A 24,183-nucleotide genomic window follows, 5' to 3' on the forward strand; every position below is an offset into this window, starting at 1 on the left:
ATTGGCTAACTTTAACAACCACACCCTAAACCTAATTTTAACCAATCAGCGGAAGGCATTCCCTGAGTTTAACCAGTTAGAGGCAGGTGTTCTCGAAGTTGGCTGGAAGATCTCTTGCGTCCAGGACACGAATGGGCGATCCCTGCAGTCTTCCTAATGCTGCCAAGCCTAACAACTCCCCCTGCAAGGCAGCTCGCCGTTAAGGTGCTTTACTAGTTACACAGTGACGGCCATGCCTACCTGACCGCCGGCTTCAACCACTCCGCTTCAGACAAACTGGCGACACGGACGTAAATTAATCCAGTCACATGTAACCTACGTTGATGTGTTCTCCCAGCTGGTCGCAACACGAAGGCCACTCATGAGGTGAGATAAAGGTGGATGGAGATTGTGTGTGTGTGTGTGTGTGTGTGTGTGTGTGTGTGTGTGTGTGTGTGTGTGTGTGTGTGTGTGTGTGTGTGTGTGTGTGTGTGTGTGTGTGTGTGTGTGTGTGTGTGTGTGTGTGGTGGGGGGGGGGTACAGTGGTGGTGGCAAGCGATAGCGAAACGTCACTACCTAACCTGGCTAGTCAACGTTAGCAGAACTAGCATAACCACCGGCGGATATTCTTATTCTTTATGTTTCCAAAAAAAAAGGTCAAGTGTTGTTGTTTCACGAAACCCGTCTGTCAACGCGCGGCGGGAATAGAAAATTACAGCTAACGCTAGTTTACAGTGTTAGTTAACCAGTAGCCATAATAGTCGGTCAGTTAATATCGTAACATCTGCCAAACTGCCGTTACCGGAAGACAAAGCTTAGCGTTAGTTATACTTTCGCTAACGCCGCTGGACGCATTTCCTGCCGTCTAAACCTTGCCATTCGGTTATCCACTTGTTTACTGTTGACGCATCCGCCCCCTAGTACAACCCAAAACTGTCCTGAATGTAAGACACAGGTAATTTCTCATTTTGAAGACGTTGACCTGTTGGCCAAACATCTTAAAGCTTAAGTTGGTAAAGCTGCAGTTAAATTGAGACTAATGCACTAACAGGTTTTACATTGCTGTCTGTCTTGTCCTTTCTCTTTCCTACAGACTTGACATGCTGCCTCGTCAACGTATGGGGAGGAACTCCTCTGATATCAGTTTCGGAGAGCTGACAGATGATTCTCCTTATTTATTTGAATCCTCTCTGCAAATTCCTGACAGGAGCATCATCTCGGAGCAAGACTTCTCATGTCACTGTTGCTATGACATCTTGTTGAACCCCACCACGTTAAACTGCGGCCATAACTTCTGCCGCCATTGTCTGGCTCTATGGTGGGACTCCTCACACAAGAACGACTGCCCAGAGTGTCGAGAGAAATGGGAGGGTTTTCCAAAAGTCAACATACTACTAAGGTATGCTATGCACAACAAGGTAATATCAAACGGATATTTTATTTATGTTCTCATGCAAAATATCTTATTGCACAAATTGGCCTACGAGGTCTGAGAAGATTGCCGTTTGTGACAAATGTGTGTTTCAAATGGTACAGTTCCCTTTTGTACAATTTCCTTGGCTGAAAAGGAATTCTATTGTATAAATTATGTTGTGGTATTTACAAAGCAGTTGTTTTCTTCTTAAATTGACCCTGTGTTTGTGCTTTTTATAATTGCATGCTGCCTTAAGTTTCACATCGTCACAACTTTTATTTTGTATCAAAGCCCCCCCCCCCCCTTCATTGAAACTTTCCTTGATCCAAGCAAATTCAAAGTTATACGTAGCTAATGGTTGTTCACTAGCGGGGTGAGGTGGGAGACTGAAATGTGGCAAGAGGTTATATTTTGACTAAACAGACCTTCATGTAACAAATGTTAAATTATCATCCTTATTAATTTTTTATTTTTGTTGTTGGCATTTTCCGCCTTTTATTTGATAGTGATGGTAGAAAGAGGGACAGGAAAGACAGGGGAGAGAGAGGGGATGACATGCAGCAAAGGGCGTGGGCTGGATTTAGATTCAGACAACTTTATTTATCCCAGAAGGGCAATTCAGTTTTTACAATCTACCCAGACCATATGCAAACTCACAGAAAAGTGGCAGTCATCATTATGTTATATTATGGATTCAAACGCAGGCTGCTGCAGTAAGGACTCAGCCGTAAGTGATACATGCTCTACCAGGTGAGCCACTGCCCCCCCCATTGCATTTTAACTGCAGTTGGCATCCAGTCTTAAAAGTACAATCCCAAACATCCATCAGCTGTATCGCAGCTGTTCAGTCTTGCTGATGTTTCAGTCTTGTTGCCAGAAAAAATTGATGGGGATACAGCAGTGGGGTGCAAGAGCATGAAATGGTCTGTAATTTCCATTTTTTTTGGGGGGGGTCCTCTTTTCTCTCCAGTTGTACTTGGCCAATTACCCTACTCTTGCAAGCTGTCCTGGTTGCTGCTCCACCCCCTCTGCCGATCCGGGGAGGGCTGGAGACTACCACATGCCTCCTCCGATACATGTGGAGTCTCTAGCCGCTTCTTTTCACCTGACAGTGAGGAGTTTCGCCAGGGGGATGTAGCACGTGGGAGGCTCACGCTATTCCCTTCAGTTCTCCCTCCGCCCTGAACAGGTGCCCCAACTGACCAGAGGAGGTGCTAGTACAGCGACCAGGACATATACCCACATCCGGCTTCCCACCTGCAGACATGGCCAATTGTGTCTGCAGGAACGCCTGACCAAGCCGGAGGTAACACGGGGATTTGAACCGGTGGTCCTGTAATTTCCCTCTTTTGAATTGTTGGCAGACTGAACCTTAGCCAAATCAGACATCAGAGGTAAGGCTAAGTAATCAACATGCTTTCTTATGCCTGAGTAGGTCAGAGAGCATCACAGCTTATGCCTGTTACAGTGGGATACCATCGTAGGCAGCAAAATCAGTTGCTGTAGCAGACACCATCTGTAGAAACAGTAGTAAATGCTGCCTCCAAGTAAGGCAAACCATTTCTTTTTCAAAGTGAATGAGAAGCCCCAGGCCCAGCAAAGCATGTCAAGTTCAATTTTATTATCTTGTGTATTGAAATACAATTAACTTCTTATGCTTTGGCTCTGTCTGCCTTAACACAAAGAATACAAGGGCACACCAGACCCACATAGACTATGTACACAAAATTCATACATTAGATACACAATATAGAAAAATACATGATAACACAACAACAAAGTGCATATGGGCACATCAGCTGTTGAGCAACCTGATTGCCTGGGAAAGAAACTATTACTGAGACAGGTTGTGTGTGACTTGATGCTCCAGTAAAGTTTTTTAGATGGAAGGAGCGAGAACAGAACATGAGTGGGGTGGATAGTGTCCTTAATGATGTTTTGGGCTTTCCTTTTGCAGCCAGTGGTGTAAATATTATGAAGTTGTGGTAGTTCTATGTCAATGATTTTTGCTGCTGCATTTACAGTTCTTTGATATAGTGTACAGTGCTGAACAGTCAGGTTGCCAAACCCCACACTGTGATACAACTACTTGTGATAAAAGACACGTTTGATGGTACTGTGATAAAAGTTAATAAGAGTTTTGGTACTCGAACCAAATTTCTGGAGACGCCTCAGAAAATACAGTCATCTGGCTTGTAAGAACAATGTAAAGCTTGGCTGAAGGTTGCAATGGGAGGACAGCTAAAATTCCCAGAAACCATTCCCATGGTCATGTCTAGGCCCAACATTGTGTTTCTGTCTGAAACTTAAAGAGCGGTGGTTATGCTGGCTGCTAGCTAGGCTTGTGCCAACTGGTGATCGGATCTTATATTGATGATTGAAGGGATGATTTACGATTGGTTTTTCTTGTGCCAATATTAAGGTGATTTTAACTAATTTACTATCAACTAAGATGTTATAAAAATAAGCTCTAGAGTCTGCAACCTACTGTGCATTTAGCGATGTTTCTGGTGGAGCGGCATGTCAGCCCGCTGAGCCTGTTCAATATGCACGAGTGAATTTTAAATCCTTAATTTCAAACCAGTTTGCCGTCTCTTTTCCATGGATTGGACATCCTTCACCTCCATTCTCCATATGCCTGCTCACGAAAACTTTGCTCTGCGCTCCATAAGCGTAGTTAATGTTATGGATATGATTTGGATTGTGATATTAAAGATAAGATAATAATGTCAAACGAAACATGATGCTGTGATATTGTCGCACCAAGCACAGACACGCGGACTTTTAAAAGGGAGCTGTTGTTTGAATAGAGGAGACATTGCTATTGAATAGATTTTTTTTACTGTTTTCAATATTTTAAATAAAAGTTAACTTTTTTATAAATGTTTATTCACGTAATTTTAACTTTATTGCGTTCAGAAAGCTTCAAGGTTTGATTATTTCAAAGCTCCGTCAGACGCTGAGCCACGCTGAGGATTTTTATTCAAAATCTTTAATGCAAAATAAATTCTAATGTCAATGGTAATTAAGAAAAAAACGCTAAACAATTATTTAATAAAAGCGAGTAAATCTACTACTACTACTACAAACCAGGAACAAGTCACAATATTCCCAAATACGAGACGTTACGTTTTTCTTTGACACTAAGCCTAAATTGTCCATGCTCAATGGCATGCCCCTGGCGATTGGATCACCTATTGGCAATCTTGAATAGCCACGATTGGACGATATGAAAATAGAAATGATCGCCCAACCCTACTGCTAGCTGACATTTGCTACTGGTCTGATTACAATGTGGTACGAGTCTGTGGTGACCAGTGCTCTCCTGTTTGCTGTTGTGTGTTGGCAGCAGGTTGAGGGTAGCAGATGCAAACAGGCTCAATAAACTGATCCGCAAGGCCAGTGACGTTGTGTGGGTGGAACTGGATTCTCTGGCGGTGGTTTATGAGAGGAGGACGCTGTTGAAATTGTGTGCCATCATGGGCAATATCTCCCACCCACTCCATGATGTGCTGGTTGGGCACAGGAGTACTTTCAGTAATAGACTCATTCTGCCAAAAAGCACCACAGAGCGCCACAGGAGGTCATTCCTGCCTGTGGCCATCAAACTTTACAACTCCTCTCTCAGACTCAGACTGTCAGACACTTGGAGTTCATGGTCACTGGACTGGCCCTGTCGTGTTTTGTGCTGCTTGTTGTGTGCTGCGGTAGTGCAGTATAGATAGGATGTTATGTGCTCCATGCTTGTTGATATATTTTGTTCTTATTTATATTTCTTATTTTATCTTTTATTTCTATTTGTTTCTGTTTTTCTTGTTTCTATTTTCTTATCTTGTATCTTGATAGTTTTTAGTTATTAGAGCGTGAGTGTCTGTAATAGAACCCAATTTCCCCTCAGGGATGAATAAAGTATTCTGATTAGATAGAGGAGGTCAGCACACAGAAAAGTGCCACCTGTCTGGATCTAATGGTTGACTGTCATTGGCATCTGTCCCATGCAAAAGAGTAAGACCATAAGTGTTACTGTATAAATTGTAGAGTGGATATCAAGATGGTTGTGGATCAATAGGGGCAATCTGTGGACTCCACATGGTATTTGGACACAAGCCGAGGAAAGGTCAACTTGAACAGGGGCCACTGCGCAATAGCCACTGATGCCATGCCAAAAGACTGAAAGTACATAGTGACCTCAGGTTATATCACTGATATTTTCAGATCTTATCAATAGATTAGAAGGATGTACACCATAGATAAAAATACTCAACACATCAATTTAATGAACAACACATTGAAAGTTGCACAGTTTTCAGCTCCATGGGATTTCCCAGACACCCTTACATTTTATGCTTTAGACATCTCTCGTCCCTTCCTTATATGCAATACTCTTTTCTGAGGTATTATTTTGTCTTCCCTTTGTCACAGGGATGCAGTAGACAAGTTGTTCAGGGAAGAAATACAAAGGAGGAGAGCCGAGATCCAGGCTAACCCCACTATCTCCCGTAGCTTGCTTGCATTCCAAAGGTATGTTTAACACAACTGTTTTGAAATCTACCATGTAGATTAAAACTGTAGTGCTCTGAAAATGGGTTCCAAAGAATTAATTCTAAGAATAGCACTTGGATGTTGGTTGCAAAAGTGCTTTCAGCTGCTTGTATTTGCACAGAGGAATTTCTGATCCATGTGTGCCTTTGTGTGCTTGATCTTGTTGCGTTTTAAAGCAAAGTGGCCAGTTAAGACAACATCCCTGACCATAATTTTAGGTATGGTGACTCTATAGGAAGATCCAGAACCAGCCAGCACAGAGGAGCAGGCTTCTTCTTTTCTGGAATACTCACTGCACTCGCATGTGTGTCTGTAAGTGTACACAGGCTATAAAGTATTGGCCCTTTTACACATTTTTTTGTGAAACATTATTTTAAAATGTAGCTGTTTGGAATTTTCAGTCAAAAATTCACACTAAAGATTTTCATCAAAGCACAGGGAATTCAAGAAGTTAATGCCACAGTGAACCAATCATCTTCTAGGAAATGTCATATAAGGTGCCAAGGCGAGGCTCATTTACCTATTGCGCTAGCTTTTTTTTTTTTTTACTTTACCATTTTAAACAATGCCAAAAAAAAGTACCAGGTTTGAATGGGCTGTTTTTTAATGAGGGGAAAGATCAGCGCTTGGACTCAAAGCTACAATCCCAAGGAGCATCATTTTTGTTTAACTTTGCCAACACCTGACACTGTTTTAAATACAGTGGTGTTTGAACAATCCAAATCCCACAGATCCATTGAACTGAGATGGTCACCAATGCAATTATGTCAGCGCCTTTTCTACTGCCAAACAAATGAAATACTATGTAGTATCTCTTGGTAAAGCTAATTACTAGCTTGTCCCTAATCTGCTTGTTAGCGACAACAACTTTGCTTCCTCTTCAGATTTAACACCACAACTGCTTCTTCTTTAGCATTTTGCTGTAACATTGAAGATGTAAAAAGCTGTTCAAATTTATAATTTTTCCTTGAACAGTCAGTCCTAACTGACATTCACCATTAAAATGAATAAATACAATGGGATTCATAATTTGGATATTTGTAGACTGTCTTCGTATCAAAAAAGGCATTTATTTGCATATAAAGCTTCAAGATTGTACCTTTAACCTTTGATTTTTTTTCACACAGGTTGAACCCAAATTTCTACCATTTTTGTCTGCCTACAAATTTCCTGTGTGAAAATGCCCCCTGAATGATTTTTTTAAATAACAATTGAGTATACATTTATGCAATTAAAAAAAGAAAAGCACCATAAAAAAAGTACAGGAAAGCTGGTTCTGAAAAACTTGAGACCTTTTTATGGCACACACAAGTGTTAAAGTTGTAAATGCATATTATCTGCATGATTCAACAAGGAATATCATATAAATAAATGGCAATTTTTGAAATACAAAGGTGTTGAGCTGGGGGGGTTGGGGGGGGTTGGACTTGACTTGTTTTTTTTATCCCAATACCCCAATGCAGTAATGCCTTGGATCTTAAAGAAAAACCCTGTCAACACAAAGCAAATAGGTTTTGCTTTTTTCGCTTTTTATATATTTAACCCAACTCCCAAAGAGCAACTTGTTTACAGCTTACCCACGCCCCCACTCCATCTTTTTTTTTTTTACAATTATTTTGCAGACAGGGAATACCAGTGTATTTTCTCTCATTTTGTATTTGAAGTTAGTTTAACCATTTATGAGGTTATTCTGTGTGTGTGTGTGTGTGTGTGTGTGTGTGTGTGTGTGTGTGTGTGTGTGTGTGTGTGTGTGTGTGTAAAACTGGTTTATTAAAAACACCAGACTGTTAACTTAAGGCTGCTGAAACAGTGGATGGAAAGGTTTGTTGACTTGTCATGAAGACTGTTTATTTCGTCCATGTGGCAGTAGGGAGCAACGTCTGTCTTGCATGGCAGCAAAGTGTGTACTACTGTTTGCACTAGTGTGTAAATAGATGACAGCAATGTGTCTGGATGTCATAGCTTGACAATCGAGGTGGCTCCTGATTTAGTTTGCTGGTACAATAAATGCCATGCGTATGAATGCAAGTTTTGATATAGCAATGGCAAAATTTTCTCACATTATCTTATCGCTGTTTGCCATGTACCATGATTCTGGTTTTGAGTTTATGCATTTTTTTTTTAAAAGTATGAATGTTGTTGGTCAAATTTTTAGGGTTATTATAAGGAACTTTAAGGTTCAATTACATTGATCCTTGAGAATATTCAAAATATGAGTGCCATGATTCAGTTAATCAGTCGGTGACCTCTGAAAATCCTTTTCTCAGAGTTTCTTCCCAGTTTGTCTGTCTTATTCTAATTTGATACAAAGGTATTGATTTTTCAATTTCAGGGCTGACCTGAAGGATATTGACTATAAATGGGACTGACATGCTCTTCTGTCATAAATTGTGCTTTTGATGAATCAAAAATGGCCTGGCATCTCAGGTTGCTGAGATAATAGTAATTATACATTCAGAAACGGGTTCGGTATTTTCGTTGTATTAGTGGATTGACAACTCTGAATTTATTGTCTGCATGTTGCTGATGTCTGTGATAGTTTGGTTTTTGGATTCTCTATCCCGCGTGGGGAAATTCTTCCTCTGCATTTAACCCATCCCAACACACAAACTGGAAGCATTGAGTAGCCGTGTAGCTAGGAGCAGCGGGCCGCCGCCACATAGCGCCCGGGGACCAACTCGCACGGGGACCAACTCAGTTTGTCTTGCCATGCCTCGGTCGGGGGCACAGACAGGAGTATTAACCCAACATGCATGTCTTTTGATTAAATTTGCACCAGGCCCATGCGCGTGTTTGGAACTGGTGGCGCCCCCTGTCGAGCGATTTCAAAATAGTTTTACACACATGGTTAAACATCGCTATGAAACATGTAGTGAGAAATTTGTAATGATTGGACAAACAATTTCAGATTTATAGTCTGATTGTGTTATGGCTCGCCCATTTCCGGTACTTATGCAGGCACATCCTGCAAGTTTTGTGATGATTGGCCCAACGGTTGTTGACTTTAGTCTATTTATGTGCTGAGCCATGCGCTTTTGAAGTTCATTGGTCAATATCTTGAAAACTAAATAAGATAGCATGGGTTTTATACCAATTTTGATAAATTTGGTGTAATAATGATTCACAGAAATTTTGGTAGCAATTGGACTTACAGTTTATGGGATGTCAAAAATGTGTTTTTCAAAAAATAAATGTCAGGAAGTGTAGACAGGTGGACTTTAATGGTTCTAGAGGCAAACTTGTAGAGTAAGGATTGATGCATGTCTGTACCAAGTTTCGTGTAAATCAGACTTAGGGCGTAGGAGTTAAGACTTTTTAAAGTTGATCTTTAATTATAGCACCCCTATCAGGCCGATCGGGGTCATATTTCTTCGGCAGTACTTGCACACAACTTCCAATCAATGGGCAAAATTACGTCTCTGCCATTTATCATCTCACAGGAATATGTGCAAAAATTTATGAAGAAGAAAAATACAGATGCAAGTGGCAATTCTGGGGTTCAAGCCAACACAGATCATTAGAAGTTGAAAGCTTCAGCAGCTTGATTAAAAATATAAATGTCATTGATTGATGGCCAAATGTGCGCCAGGCCCATGCGTATGTTTGGAACTACTGGTGCCCTCTATTGAGCAATTTCAAAATCTTTACACATGTGGTTCAACATTGTTATGAAATGCATCCTGGGAGTTTTTTAATGTGTCCGACAGGCCGCCAAGCCCTGTGATGCCCTGGCAGTCTGTCCAGGGTGTTTCTCCGCCTGCTGCCCAATGATTGCTGGGATAGGCTCCAGCATCCCCATGACCCTGAGAGCAGGATAAGCGGTTTGGATAATGGATGGATGGATGTGTGATTTACAGTCTGGTTTGTTATGCTATATCAATTTTTTTTTTCTTCTTAAATTTGTGGTTCCTCCTAGTGGTCCATTTGAATGTAACTTTTAGGGTATGTTTTAGGTACTTGTGTGAACATATCCTGCAAGTTTTGTGATGACTGACCCAATGATTGTTGACTTGTGTCTATTTATGTGCTGAGCCACACACCCTTTTGAAATTCATTGGTTAATATCTTGAAAATTAATTAAGATATCAAGCTTTTTACAACTTTTGATAAGCTTGGTCCAATAATGATCCACGGAAAATTTGGTAGCAATCAGACCTACAGTTTTGTGTTTTTCAAAAAAGGAATTTTGAAAAAAACTCAGTTATCACAAAAAAATTTTTTTTTGCAAAATTGAAATGGAAACGCATTTTTTGCATTTAAATCTAAAAAGTAGCCACACCTAAAGGAGGGACTTCCCATTAGTCCGAACCCCCAATATTTCGAAAATGTCCAGTTGGACCAAAAGGCCATTTGTCCGACAACCCGCTATCCTGAAAACAAAAGCCCACTGCTACAAAGTTGTTCTGAACATACACTCTGTCCATGGAGATTTTTGCCCCTAAAATTTTTGTGTATTTTGACATGGAAACGCGAAAATATCATTTACTACTAATTCACATGAATAGCAAGTGTAATATTAAAAGCATTTCACCAGAAATATCAACTTTTTTGTATTTACCTTTGGCCAGTTCAGATCAATGATTCACAACAGAGAGCGTGTATTTTCAGAGCAGTGGGTGTTTGTTTTTAGGATAGAGGGCTGTCGGACAAATGGGCTTTCAGTCCAATGGGAAATCTTTCTGACTATTGGGGTTTCGTAACAATGGACCGTTGGATATCGCATGGTACCTTTTATAAAGAGCAATGGCTATGAGTTTCTTGGTTGGAACTGGCTCCCTCAGGCATGACAAGGGCTTCTATTGCGTTGCATAACTCATCAATTGTCAAGAGGGTCATTCTGAAGTTCTGGATCCACAGGACCTCTGTAAAATCATTGTGGACAATACTACTACTACTACTACCAATTTCGGCTGCTCCTGTTAGGGGTCGCCACAGTGGATCATCCCTTTCCATTTCTTTCTGTCCTCTGCATCTTCCTCTGTCACACCAGCCACCTGCATATCCTCCTACACCACATCCATAAGCCTGCTCTTTGGCCTTCCTCTTTTCCTCTTCCCTGGCAGCTCTATATTCACCATCCTTCTCCCAATATACCCAGTATCTCTCCTCCAAGCATGTCCAAACCATCTCAATCTTGCCTCTCTTGCTTTGTCTCCAAACCATCCAACCTGAGCTGCCCCTCTAATATACTCATTCCTAATCCTGTCCTTCTTCATCACTCCCAATGAAAATCTTAGCATCTTCAACTCTGCCACCTCCAGCTCCACCTCCTGTATTTTCGTCAGTGCCACTGTCTCCAAACCATATAACATAGCTGGTCTCACAATCATCTTGTAAACCTTCCCTTTAACTCTTGCTGGTACCCTTCTGTCACAAATCACTCCTGACACTCGTCTCCTCCCACTCTACCCTGCCTGCACTCTCTTCTGCACTCCCCATTACTTTGAATAGTTGACCCCAAGTATTTAAACTCATATGCCTTCGTCACTTCTGTTCCTTACATCCTCACCATTGCACTGTCCTCCCTCTCATTTACGCATAGGTATTCTGTCTTGCTCCTACTGACTTTCATTCCTCTTCTTTCCAGTGCATACCTCCACCTCTCCAGGCTCTCCTCAACCTGCACCCTACTCTCACTACAGATCACAATGTCATCCGTGAACATCATAGTCCACGGAGATTCCTGCCTGATCTTGTCCATCACCATTGCAAACAAGAAATGGCTCAGAGCCGATCCTTGATGTGATCCCACTTCCACCTTGAACCCATCTGTTATTCCAACCGCACACCTCACCACTGTCACACTGCCCTCATACATATCCTGCACTACTCTTACATACTTCTCTGCCACTCCCGACTTCCTCATACAATACCACACCTCTTCACTCGGGTACCCTGTCATATGCTTTCTCTAAATCCACAAAGACACAATGTACCTCCTTCTGGACTTCTCTATACTTCTTAATCAACATTCTCAAAGCAAACATTGCATCTGTGGTGCTCTTTCGTGGCGTGAAACCATAGTGCTGCTCACTAATCGTCACCTCTCCTCTTAACCGAGCTTCTGTTACTCTTTCCCATATCTTCATGCTGTGGCTGATCAACTTTATACCTCTTTAGTTGCTACAGTTCTGCACATTGCCCTTATTCTTGAAAATCGGTACGAGTATGCTTCTTCTCCACTCCTCAGGCGTCCTCTCTCTTTCCAAGATTGTGTTAAACAGTCTAGTTAAAAACTCCACTGCCATCTCTCCTAAACACCTCCATGCCTCCACAGGTATGTCATCTGGGCCAACTGCCTTTCAATTCTTCATCTTCTTCATAGTTGCCCTCACTTCCTCCTTGCTAATCCACCGCACTTCCTGATTCACTATCCCCACATCATCCAACCTTCTCACGCTCTCATTTTCTTCATTCATCAGCCCCTCAAAGTACTCCTTCCACCTTCTCAACACACTCTCCTCGCTTGACAGCACATTTCCATCTCTGTCCTTGATCGCCCTAACTTGCTGCACATCCTTCCCAGTTTGGTCCCTCTGTCTAGCCAATTGGTGCAAGTCTTTTTCTCCTTCCTTAGTGTCTAGCCTCTCATACAACTTACTGTACACCTTTACCACCTCTCTTTGCTTTACGCTTCATCTCCTTGGACTCCTCTCTACTTTCTTCATCTCTGATACTATCCTACTTCTTCTTTGCCAACCTCTTCCTCTGTATACTTTGCTGTACTTCCTCATTCCACCACCAAGTCTCCTTGTCTTCCTTCCTCTGTCCTGGTGACACACCAAGTACCTTCCTAGCTGTCTCCCTCACTATTTCTGTAGTGCCTGCCCAGCCATCTGGCAACTTTTCACTACCAGCCAGCGCCTGTCTTAATTCCTACCTGAACTCCACACAATTCTTCCTTCTTCAACTTCCACCATTTGATCCTTGGCTCTGCCTTCCCTCTTTTCCTCTTCTTGATCTCCAAAGTCATCCTACAGACCACCATCCAATGCTGCCTAGCTACCTTCTCCCCTGTCACCACCTTGCAGTCTCCAATGCCTTTCAGATCATGCCTCCTACATAAGATATAGTCCACCTGTGTGCACTTTCCTCCACTCTTCTATGTCACTCCGTGTTTGTCCCTCTTCTTGAAATATTTATTCTTCACAGCCATTTCCATCCTTTTTGCAAAATCCACCACGATCTGTCCTTCCACATTCTTCTCCGTGACACCATACCTACCATCACCTCCTCATCACCTCTGTTCCCTTCACCAACATGCCCATTGAAGTCTACTCCAATCACTACTCTCTCCCCTCCTTGGGTACACTCTTCACCACTTCATCCAGTTCACTCCAGAATTCTTCTTTCTCTTCCATCTCACACCCAACTTGCGGGGCATATGCGCTGATAACATTCATCAATACACCTTCAATTTCCAGCTTTATACTCATCACTCTGTCGACTCCAACTACGGTGTATGTGTACTCCCTTCACCTCCAACATACTCTTGCTTCAGAATGATCCCTACCCCATTTGTCTTCCCATCCACAGCATGGTAGAAGAGTTTGAATTGATGCTCCTGGCCTAACTCCCCTTCCACATGGTCTCTTGCGCACACACAGTATATCTAACTCCCTTCTCTCCATCATATCAGCCAGCTCTGCTCTCTCCCTTTACCAGTCATAGTGCCAACATTCAAAGTTCTGACTCTCACCTCCACACTCCTACCCTTCCTTCTGTCCTGCTGCCTCTGAACATGCCTTCTTCTCCTTCTCCCAACAGTAGCGTAGTTTCCACCGGCACCCTGCTGGCCAACAGTGCTGGTGGTGGTCGTTGGTAGCCCGGGCCTCAACCGATCCGGTATGGAAATCTGATTTATGAGCCACATATTTTATTTGGTAAAGATTTTATGCTGGATGCCCTTCCTGGCGCAACCCCTCATTTATCCAGGCTTGGGACCGGCACTAAGAATGCATTGTCTTGTGCATCCTCAGTGGCTGGGTTAAAATCATTGAAGTATTTATTTTAGCCTATGTTTCTTATATTTTTGCACTATAAAAGAAAATGGGTTGATGTGGGTAAAATAATTTAATGATTTGTACTATGATAAACGTGTTTTATACTGTTTTCATTGCATTTGTTTTGCTGTATTTTGGATACTGTTTTATACCATGCAGTCATTATATTTTATACTGTTTTATGTTAAATATGTTTATATTTTTTTATGTTTTTATACTATGAGTGAGCACGTATGCTCGGAACTGTATGGAGAGATGCAGAAGACAAGATATGTGACTGATGCCTGTGTTTTTTTCTTTTTCCTGTGAAGAAAAAATAAACCCCACAGATCTCCAACTCCGGTGTATGTGTCTCACTCAACTACACAACGCAGAAAAGAAAGCAGTTATTAGTCAGTTACAACTGATTACAAAATCATTGCGGACAGTGATCTCCCATAAATCCCTGATATGTGGCCGCTGCCTTGTAAAAGGGATTTACCTTTTTGTCATTGTGTTCATCACATGCCCTCGTTGCCTTCGATTAAACACTTCCATGGCTATTGCGTTGCATGCAATCGAAATCACCGGGCCAACGCTTTTCAGGTCTTGGAGACTATCATGAGAGGAGAAAACCCATCTTTAATCACATAACATCACTCAATGGAAACACAGACCATTTGTAATCATCTATAGAAACACAGCTACTGAATCATATTGGCTATATTTTCACTTTAATTTTCAAATTGAAGGAATCTGCTGTGAAGACATATATGTTAGGGTTAATATTCCTGTCTGTGCCCCTGACCAAGGCATGGCAAAAAAAAAAAAAAAACTGGAGTTGGTCCCCGGGTGCTACACTTTGGCTGCACACTGTGGCTGCACACTGTGGCTGCACACTGCGGCTGCACACTGCTGCTATCTACACAGCTAGGATGGGTTAAATGCAGAGGAGGAATTTCTCCTGGAGATTTATCTGCTGAAATATTAGTTTAAACTATACAAATGCCTGTTTGTCCACATTAAGGTCAAAATTCAATAACCACTTTGCTAATTTAAAAAGGTAGTTTATTTGAGTATCCCGGTGAGATCCCAGATACGAGCGGCTGAAATGAGTTTCCTTTGTAGGGTGTCTGGGCTCAACGTTGGTGATAGCTGAGGAGCTTGGACATCCGTAGGGAGCTCGGAGTAGAACCGTTGCTCCTTCATGTCGAAAGGAGCCAGTTGAGGTGGTTTGGGCATTTGATTAGGATGCTTCCTGGGCGCCTTCCTGTGGAGGTTTTCCAGGCACGTCCAACAGGGAGGAGACCCCGGGGTAGACCCAGAACTCGCTGGCGGGACTACATGTCCAATCTGGCCTGGGAATGCCTTGGGATCCCCCAGGAGGAGCTGGGGGGGGCGTTGCTGGGGAGAGGGATGTCTGGTGTGCCCTACTTGGCTTGCTGCCACTGTGACCTGACCCTGGAGAAGCGGCTGATGATGAGATTAGTTTTTGAGTCGGCTTCCATTTGATGAATTAACCCAGTTTCACAGTGTGCTTGAAGACTTGATGAGTCAGGTTAACTGGTCAGAGTGGGATGTTTGTGTGTCCAAGCAGGCAGAGGAACAGCATTTTTAACCACTTGCTTTGTTGGTTAGATAAATACATTACATTTTGAATACTTTGAAATAATGATTTAAACATAACACAAAAGATTGGCTGATCTGTGGCCACAATTTTTTTTTAGACTGCCACAAACTTGTTACATAACGTTGGCCTGTTGAGGGGTATACCAAATATGATGATGTTGTTGTTAAGAATAGCCTAGTCAACATACGTACAGATGATGCATGTCTTAATAGAAGATGCCTCAATATGTTTAGCTTGGAAGATCCTTAATGAACTGACAAAGAATCAAAACTGATCAAACATTGACTAGTTCTAGCCTCGGACAGAGGTCATATCTTGGAGTCGGATGTAACACGATTTTTATGTTGTTTTTCTTCGACATATGTGCTGTCAGGTAATGCTGTTGGTGTATCACTGGAGCAGTAGTGAGGGGGGACAGCATGACCTCCTGAGTAGTAAGCCTGTGTCTCGGTGGACCCCAGACGAGGTGGTGTCCTGGCTGGAGCACTTGGGGCCCTGGACCCACCTATACAGAGAGCCCTTCCAGCATGAAAATGTCAATGGGCGGTAGGAGCAAATTAGATGTTGGAATTAATATGCTGCATGACCTCTCTTTTCTTGTATTGCTGTTATCTATTTTTTTTGAGGGGGGGGGGTAATAGACAGACCTAAACCTAATGTGTCATTACTAAAGCTCTAAGTTTTTTTGGTCATAATTTTTATTATTCTCGTGTCATAGTTGTATTGTGGTCTTCTCATCAGGTTGCTCTTGATGCTGGGGGATGATGAGTTGTCCAGGCCTCCCTACAGCATGGAGAATCGGGTCCACAGAAGGACTATTCTGGCCGAGCTAGACCAAGTTAAAGCCCTAGGGGTGAAACCACCCCAGAACCTCTGGGAGTACAAAGTAAGGCTGTGTTCACACTCTTGGCTTCTTTGTGGGGTGGGTGGGGAGGAACCACGGCATCAAACAGATTTTGTGTTTACATAAAAGCAGGCTAGTCACGTGCAACTTGCGCCCCTAATCACTAGTTGCAATAGCTGTCATTGTCGGAAAGATGGGTTCAGACTAGGTGATTATTGCAGTCTGCACCTAGATAGATGTATGGCAACTGTTTACTGGATATCCAACAAAATTGAAAACAGTTTTAACTTGAAAACAGTTGCTTGCAACTCCAACCGCCTGAATTGCTGCCTGGATCCACGTTATGTCACTCATTCACAACGTTTCGACAGCAACTGAAGAGCGTTTGGTTGGCAACAAGACACCAGCTGCAATAATCACCTAATCTGAACCTGCCTTGAGTGACAAATACAGTAGGTGCAACACTGAAATGCTTACAAGAGTCCCCCACAACACAACTAATGCACTCCCATTTTGCCTCTTAATGATAGTGTTTCTGGAAATTCACAAACAGTTATTACTCCATCTGTCAACCTAGACTTACCCTTTACTTGCTCAACGGTGGTTGAGCTTGCTCACAAGAAGGCGCTGCTTCTTCTCACAGAAGTTGCCGCTTTTTAAATTCCTATGAGAAGAAAAACTTTTATTGTCTTCAATAAGAAGTCCCCGCTGCCTATAAAACAGGTAGCCATGGCGCTTTCCCAGAGGGGCCCTTTTTAGATTCAAGTAATGGCATGAAAGACGTTCAAAACTGGCTCTCCAAAAACAAAACCAAACAAAAAAATGGCCTTAATATGTCATATTTTCTGACCAAGTTATTGTCTTCTAACATTGCACATATGCTAATATTTCTCTTCCTCCTTGCCAGGCTGTCAATGCAGGGAAATCTCTGTTCTTGATCTATGCACTCAAGATCTCCCCTCGCCTCACGCTCTTCTACTTGTACCTGTTTGACTATCCGGAAACTTTCCTGCCCTTCCTGCACACCTGCTGCCCGGCTGTCACAGACACTGATCAAGTAATAACAAGCCTCCCCCTTGACTCCCAGACACAGTTTTAAAAAAACCCAACAAATTGCCTTGTTTTCAAGGCCAAATGTAATAAAAGGAGTAAAGACAGCAGCAGTGGCTCCAGCACATGATATCCTAGCTACTGTGAAATATCAGATTAAGGTCTAAATCTGATTAGTGTCAAGATGATGAGATGCGGCATGTTTCTGGGTTTACATGGATGTCATTTGCTCAGACTGGATCCAGCTCATGGACTCATCAGTATCAGATGCAGAATATCTCACCTTATTTTCAGTTTCGTTTTTGTTTTCTGGTCGATGCAGAATGCTTAAAGCATGTAGGAACCACAAGTCGTGACAATGAGAGGTTAAAAATGTCTGTAAGAACATTTGATAGTTGATAAGAGCAGGTCTTAAGGACAAAAGATGGGATACCATCTGGGCCGACATGTTTTGACAGATTTAAAAACCTTACTCACGTCAGCCTCCATCACTTGATGTGTTATCTCATTGAGTGAGTGCCCAACAAGGTTCTGTATATTGTCTGGTGGTCCCATGTTACACTAAAAGCAGGCATAGAACCTGTTAGGTGATCTGGGGGGGAAGCGGTGGTGTTGGTAAAACTGCCCTGCTTGGGTTTGTACTCAGTTATCACTTGCAGTCCCTGCCACATGCACCTGGAGTCCCCGCCGTTGTAATGCTGTTGTAAGTTATCTTGGTATCGGTTTTTTGGCTGACTTTGTGGCTTCCCTCAGCATGTACTTGGCTTCCTTGTAGCAGTCCTTATCACCAGCTTTAATAGCAGCAGTACTTTCTTTTATTCTCAGCTGAATTTCACTACTAACCCAGGGTTTCTGATTCGGATTGAAGGGGATGGTATGACTGGGAATACAGTTGTCCACACAGAATTTAACACAGTCAAATGTCTGTACCGGCATATTCTTTCAGGTTCAGAGGGTTCATTAAAAACCTACCAGTCTGTTGAAGCAAAACAACACTGAAGTTTGAGCTCATTTTCTATCAACCAGCACTATACTGTCCTTAATGTGGGTTTCTTGCTCTTTACTTTCTGCTTGTAAACAGCTAGCAAGAGTGCGGATGAATGGTCCGATTTCCCAAAATGAGGCTGTGGAATAGACCTGTAGGCTCCCTTGATAGTGGAGTAGCAGTGAGCCAAGATCTTGTTGCTCCTGGTTGAACAGCTGACATGCTAGAAGTATTTAGGTGGCAATGATTTGAGGCTGGTGGCACAGTGGCCCAGTGGTTAACGCGGTCGCCTCACAGCAAGAAGGTTCTGGGTTTGAGCCCCGGGGTAGTCCAACCTTGGGGGTCGTCCTCTGTGGAGGTTTGCATGTTCTCCCCATGTCTGCGTGGGTTTCCTCCAAGTGCTCCGGTTTCCTCCCACAGTCCAAAGACATGTAGGTCAGGTGAATTGGCCATACCAAATTGCCCTAGGTGTGTGCGTGTGATGGCCTGGCAGCCTGTCCAGGGTGTCTCCCCACCTGCCGCCCAATGACTGCTTGGATAGACTTCAGCATCCCCACGACCTTGAGAGCAGGATAAGCGGTTCGGATAATGAATGGATGGATGGATGATTTGAGGCTGTAGTGATTGAAGTCCCCTGCCACAATCGAAATGGCGTGTGGATGCTGATTCTCATAGCCATTGATTGCACCATAGAGCTCTTCCAGAGCTACTGTAGTGTTGGCTTGTGGTGGAATGTAAACGACAATTAACAGAACTGAGGGGAATTCCCTTGGTCGATAAAATGGTCGACACTTGATTGTAAAATGTTCCAACACCGGTGAACAGGACTGGGAGATTACTTCCACATCAGCGCACCATGAATTGTTAACCAGAAAACGTACTCCCCCACATTTTACTTTGCCAGTTGCTTCACATAAGCGGTCCAGTTGGGAAGCCATCAGGCTGTACGGCCTTGTCTGGGATATTCGAGGTCAGCCAGATCTCAGTGCAACGAACACGCAGCAATCCCTCATGGCCCGTTGGGTGCTAATATGGCAGTGGGGTTTATCTAGCTTGTTGCCAGCAGATTGTACATTGGCTAGCAAAATGCTAGGGATGGGAGGTTGAATCAGGCAACGCCGTAGCCTAGCCAGGACCTTGCCTCGACCTCCGCATTTCCTCCTGTATTGACGTTGGTTGCTGGTGCTCCAAGATACTGTAGGATTGTAAACAGTGTCTTTTGGTATCTCCAGAGGTGCGCACAAGTTTGGAACATGTAGCCTTAAGTCCAGTAAGGTCTGACGGTCATGGTATACGGTCATGTTGTAGACAGTATGTGCGAGAAAGCTAAAAGTGTTGAGCAATGTGGAAGAAATGATTGTCATGTATGGTAACAGCATTCCTGTGCAGTATGGAATTTGGTTTTGGTAATTTCCAGGTCTGGATAAGTATGGGAAAAAGAAAAGAGTATGGAAAAATGTGTTTCCAGACTTGCCCTTATTCCGTTTTCTAAAATATAAAATTAAGAATTTCTAAAAATAAATTGATCACACAAGCAGAGGGTTTTTCATGGCATTTGTAGCAGGCAGCCAGCACAGCCACAATGTTTACCACTGATATCGTCGAAAGCAAGGCAGGAAGTATAGAGTGCACACTGAATGCACACTGAGTGCAGCGCTACCTCTACGCCTTTACGTCACAGCCTGCAAAACGGCTCTGCCCCAAGTGCCTTATAATTGTACCAAATCCGGACACCCATGACCAGATTTAAGACTGTATCGATTATATATCACTATCTATTTATGTATACAAAAAAAAGTGTTTGAAAATTCAATTGAGGTTCATAACATTTAACCGTATGGTAACATATCTGTATGGTAAAGTTGGACTTTCTAATGTATCTTTGTCAACAAGCTAGTGTAAAAAAAATTCTTGCTATTCTTTTGGAGTAGATTTTCCGTTCATCCTTTTCTTACTCCAACTTCAAAAGTCACATGTAGAAGCTCAATGGAAACACAGCTGTCGACCTTTATACCACTGCACTGTTACCATGGTGATGGGATCATTGAATAGGGTAATTCAGTTCAGTTTGGTAAGACAGACTTTGTCACGGTGTACAGCATTTGAGACAGGGTCTTTTTACACACATCATCTGTTTGTTGTGGATGAAAGTCAGTAGGAGCAAGACGGAATACCTATGCGTGAATGAGAGAGAGGACAGTGGAATGGTCAGGATGCAAGGAGTGGAGGTGACAAAGGCATTTGAGTTTAAATACTTGGGGTCAACTGTCCAAAGTAACGGGGAGTGCAGTAGAGAGGTGAAAAAGAGAGTGCAGGCAGGTTGGAGTGGGTGGAGAAGTGTGTCAGGAGTGATTTGCGACAGAAGGGTATCAGCAAGAGTTAAAGGGAAAGTTTACAAGATGGTTGTGAGACCAGCTATGTTATATGGTTTGGAGACAGTGGCACTGACGAAAAGACAGGAGGCGGAGCTGGAGGTGGCAGAGTTGAAGATGCTAAGATTTTCACTGGGAGTAACGAAGAAGGACAGGATTAGGAACGATTATATTAGAGGGACCGCTCAGGTTGGACGGTTTGGAGACAAAGCAAGAGAGGCAAGATTGAGATGGCTTGGACATGTGTGGAGGAGAGATGCTGAGTATATTGGGAGAAGGATGCTGAATATGGAGCTGCCAGGGACGAGGAGAAGAGGAAGGCCAAAGAGGAGGTTTATGGATGTGGTGAGGGAAGACATGCAGGTGGCTGGTGTGACAGAGGAAGACGCAAAAGACAGGAAGAAATGGAAACGGATGATCCGCTGTGGCGACCCCTAACGGGAGCAGCCGAAAGTAGTAGTAGTAGTAGAAGTATCTGTTTGTTGTGGAATATGCAGCTTATAGATAGCCAGTATGAGTTGTATACTTGGCCTAATGAAACTGAATTCAACCCTTAGGAGCAGAGTTGCACACCACACATGTAATCCTCTTTTCATGTCCAGAAAGAACTACATGCTGCATGTCATTGTCACAAACATGATGTTGGACCAGACAGAATCTGTATTTGGATTTGTTTTTACATGCATTTATAGAGCTTTTATGATTTGATATGACCCCCCTTGTTTTGGTTCAATCTAATTTTTTTTCTTGTTCTCTGTACTCATTTTATTTTGGTAGTTGGAACCAAACTGGCAGCAATGGGCAGAGTTTCTGGTGAAGTATTTCCTACTTCCATACCAACTGATTGCAGAGTTTGCTTGGAATTGGCTGACGGCCCACGACTGGACATCTCACCTCATCATTGTTAATGCTGTGCTGCTGTCTGTACTGGAAGGCTGTAACCTGTGGGGACTCTGGACAAGAGCTAGGATCAGGTACAAACAGTATGGAAAGGCTCTCTATGTTCAGCAGTTTGCCACAGACAGACAAACAAACATATTCTAACTTACAACTCTCACCTCCCTTAGGTCCCTGCCAAGCAGGATGTGGAGCCACATGTGGAGGATATTATCTGAGGGCTTAGCATTTGCCCTCCTGTGGCCATTTTTACCTCAGTTTGTGTGCAACTGTATGTTCTACTGGGCTTTGTACTTCCACCCCATTATTACTATATACCTGATAGTGCAGCAACTGATGCACCCAGAAACACAGGCACTCTGAAGGGATGGAAATACCGTGTCCTGACTGATAACATACTTTTGCCATTACACGTGTATCAAATAAACATTCAGAAATGGAGTTTCTGCAGAGGACCTGTATTTACTTTCAAAAGTGTACTAAATGGTGTGCCCTTCTACAAGACTGGCTCATCTACTGCTTATAAAAAGTTCTGCATATATCTTGGAGTTCAAATATCGTTTTTCCACTGGATGGTGACAACGCTGAACAACAGAGACTGAAACAAAAGCAAAAAATGAGGAAGTTTAATTGTTTTAGACGGTATTAACACATCACTGTCTTAATCATTGTAATCCCTGTGTATAAGGCACCCAAAACCACGTACTCTATATGTCGTTTGATGTGGTCTCTCTGAAAGTAATTCATATTGCAGAACTTGTCTCACTTAAAGTGGGCTAGATAAGTCAGTTGTGTTTCCTGGAAACAGACCTATGTGGTATTGAGATTATATTTTTCATGTGGTCAAAGTATTTTTTTCTTTAATTGCAGCATTGATTGTACACTCATCTTATTTGTATTTTTAATGTTTATGGAGACAATTGGAAATATGTGAAAGTGATAAACGGGAATGCTCTATTTGATCCAACAGCTTGATCCACGGTCATTGGGACAGTCGGGTATTAAGTACCTTTTTTTTTGCTTTTTTTTAAATGCATAAACAAGCAGCAGAATTGCTAGATTTAACAAGCAGGGATGCAGATCTTCTCTCGCAACAGTATTAAATAACGTATAAATGCTTAATCCCCGATCAGTTCAACAATCCAGCTGCAGTTTTCCAAGATGCATCTTCAATGATCATATACACGTTTCTCATTGGATTAGAATGAATCGGTGTGTATAAATATACAAATGTATTGTACGTGCAAAAGACTACACATATTGTTTTTGAGGTTTAAGTTTGTTCTTGAGTTGTTACTCTGATGGAATGTAATCTTGGTGCAACCGAGCTTTGTGTAAACCTGCCCTGCAAGGTTTGGTGATGGTATTGTGAATAATGTCATGGGTTTTCAGTGTTGTGTCCTGCTGTGAGCCAAAGGCCTTACAGTTGATTTAAAGGAAAGCAAAAATGTTCAGTCTGTGAGACCAGTGTGAAATATTAAAATGCATTATTAGTTGTTCCTTTTATGAAATCTGGCACTTGAATTTGGAAAAAAAAAGTTATTCAAATGGTTTTAGGGATGTTGGACATGCTGACTAATTTAAATATCTTTACCAATTTTTATAATAAATAAGTTTGCATCAGTTTATGTACTTGTCTTGCCATGACCAACATTGCAATCTGCATTTTTTTAACATGCTTGTCAGAATTTTGCTTGCAACATTCACTTCAATTTGGCATAGTCAAGTCACCTTTTTTTATTTTTACATTACTTTGCACTTACAGTACTATACTGTGATTCTGTTCTGCGGATGGGATTTTTGGTGTTAAAAATGACCAAGAAAAATAAAGATTCTTCAAATACGTGTGAACAAAGCAATTTATACTTAATAGCTTTATAACCAAGTTGAAACAGACGAGTTAAGGCAGAATTGCTGCGTTTTCCATGTAAACGAACAAGGGTTTGTTTATATTCATAATTTCATTTGTGCAGATGTCATGTATGTCGATAAACCTCAGTCTTTATGTTACCTTGAAAGATGTTGAGGAAATGGCTTAATTTTTTGTATATTTCAAAGGCTACGTTTGCCAAGGTTCCCATTTTTATATCCATTAAGCACAGCAGCTTTGAGGGGAAGCTTCCGTCCCTTCAGTTGATTGACAGCTTAAATTGCATAGATGGCCAACATACTTAAGCCTCCCACAATGTTAAAAAGCCAACTTTACATCGTCTTTGATTCAGCTTATCACTTCAGCGTAGTGTACAGATGTTTTCCTTGACATGTGTATATATTTATGTTGTCCGATGTTTTAGTCTGTTCTGTTTTAGTCAGACATGACTAAAATAAAGTGATTTGATTGAGGATCGCAAATTGTCTACAGCCCATGAAATTACGATTTATTATGAATCCCACGGCACTTCTAGGCAAGACACGCCCCGCGTAGCATCCAGGCGCTAGGATGTTGCGCTAAGAAGACCCGCCCCTACTCTGCCTCTGTCTAGCTAAC

At 42.3% G+C, this 24,183-nt stretch overlaps 1 protein-coding gene across 1 annotated transcript; it reads left to right on the forward strand.

Annotated features, from left to right (window-relative positions):
* Positions 1-113: 113 nt before the first annotated feature.
* Positions 114-23,506, forward strand: LOC130112849 (bifunctional apoptosis regulator-like). Its single transcript, XM_056280362.1, has 9 exons — positions 114-366; positions 1,073-1,378; positions 5,816-5,914; positions 6,154-6,247; positions 15,921-16,093; positions 16,289-16,433; positions 17,299-17,448; positions 21,576-21,772; positions 21,866-23,506. Exons 1-9 carry the CDS (start codon positions 362-364, stop codon positions 22,056-22,058), a joined length of 1,362 nt encoding a protein of 453 aa, XP_056136337.1. The 5' UTR covers positions 114-361; the 3' UTR covers positions 22,059-23,506.
* The last annotated feature ends 677 nt before the right edge of the window (positions 23,507-24,183 follow it).

This window comes from Lampris incognitus, chromosome 5 (assembly GCF_029633865.1).
Source record: "Lampris incognitus isolate fLamInc1 chromosome 5, fLamInc1.hap2, whole genome shotgun sequence".
In the NCBI taxonomy this organism is placed as follows: domain Eukaryota; kingdom Metazoa; phylum Chordata; class Actinopteri; order Lampriformes; family Lampridae; genus Lampris; species Lampris incognitus.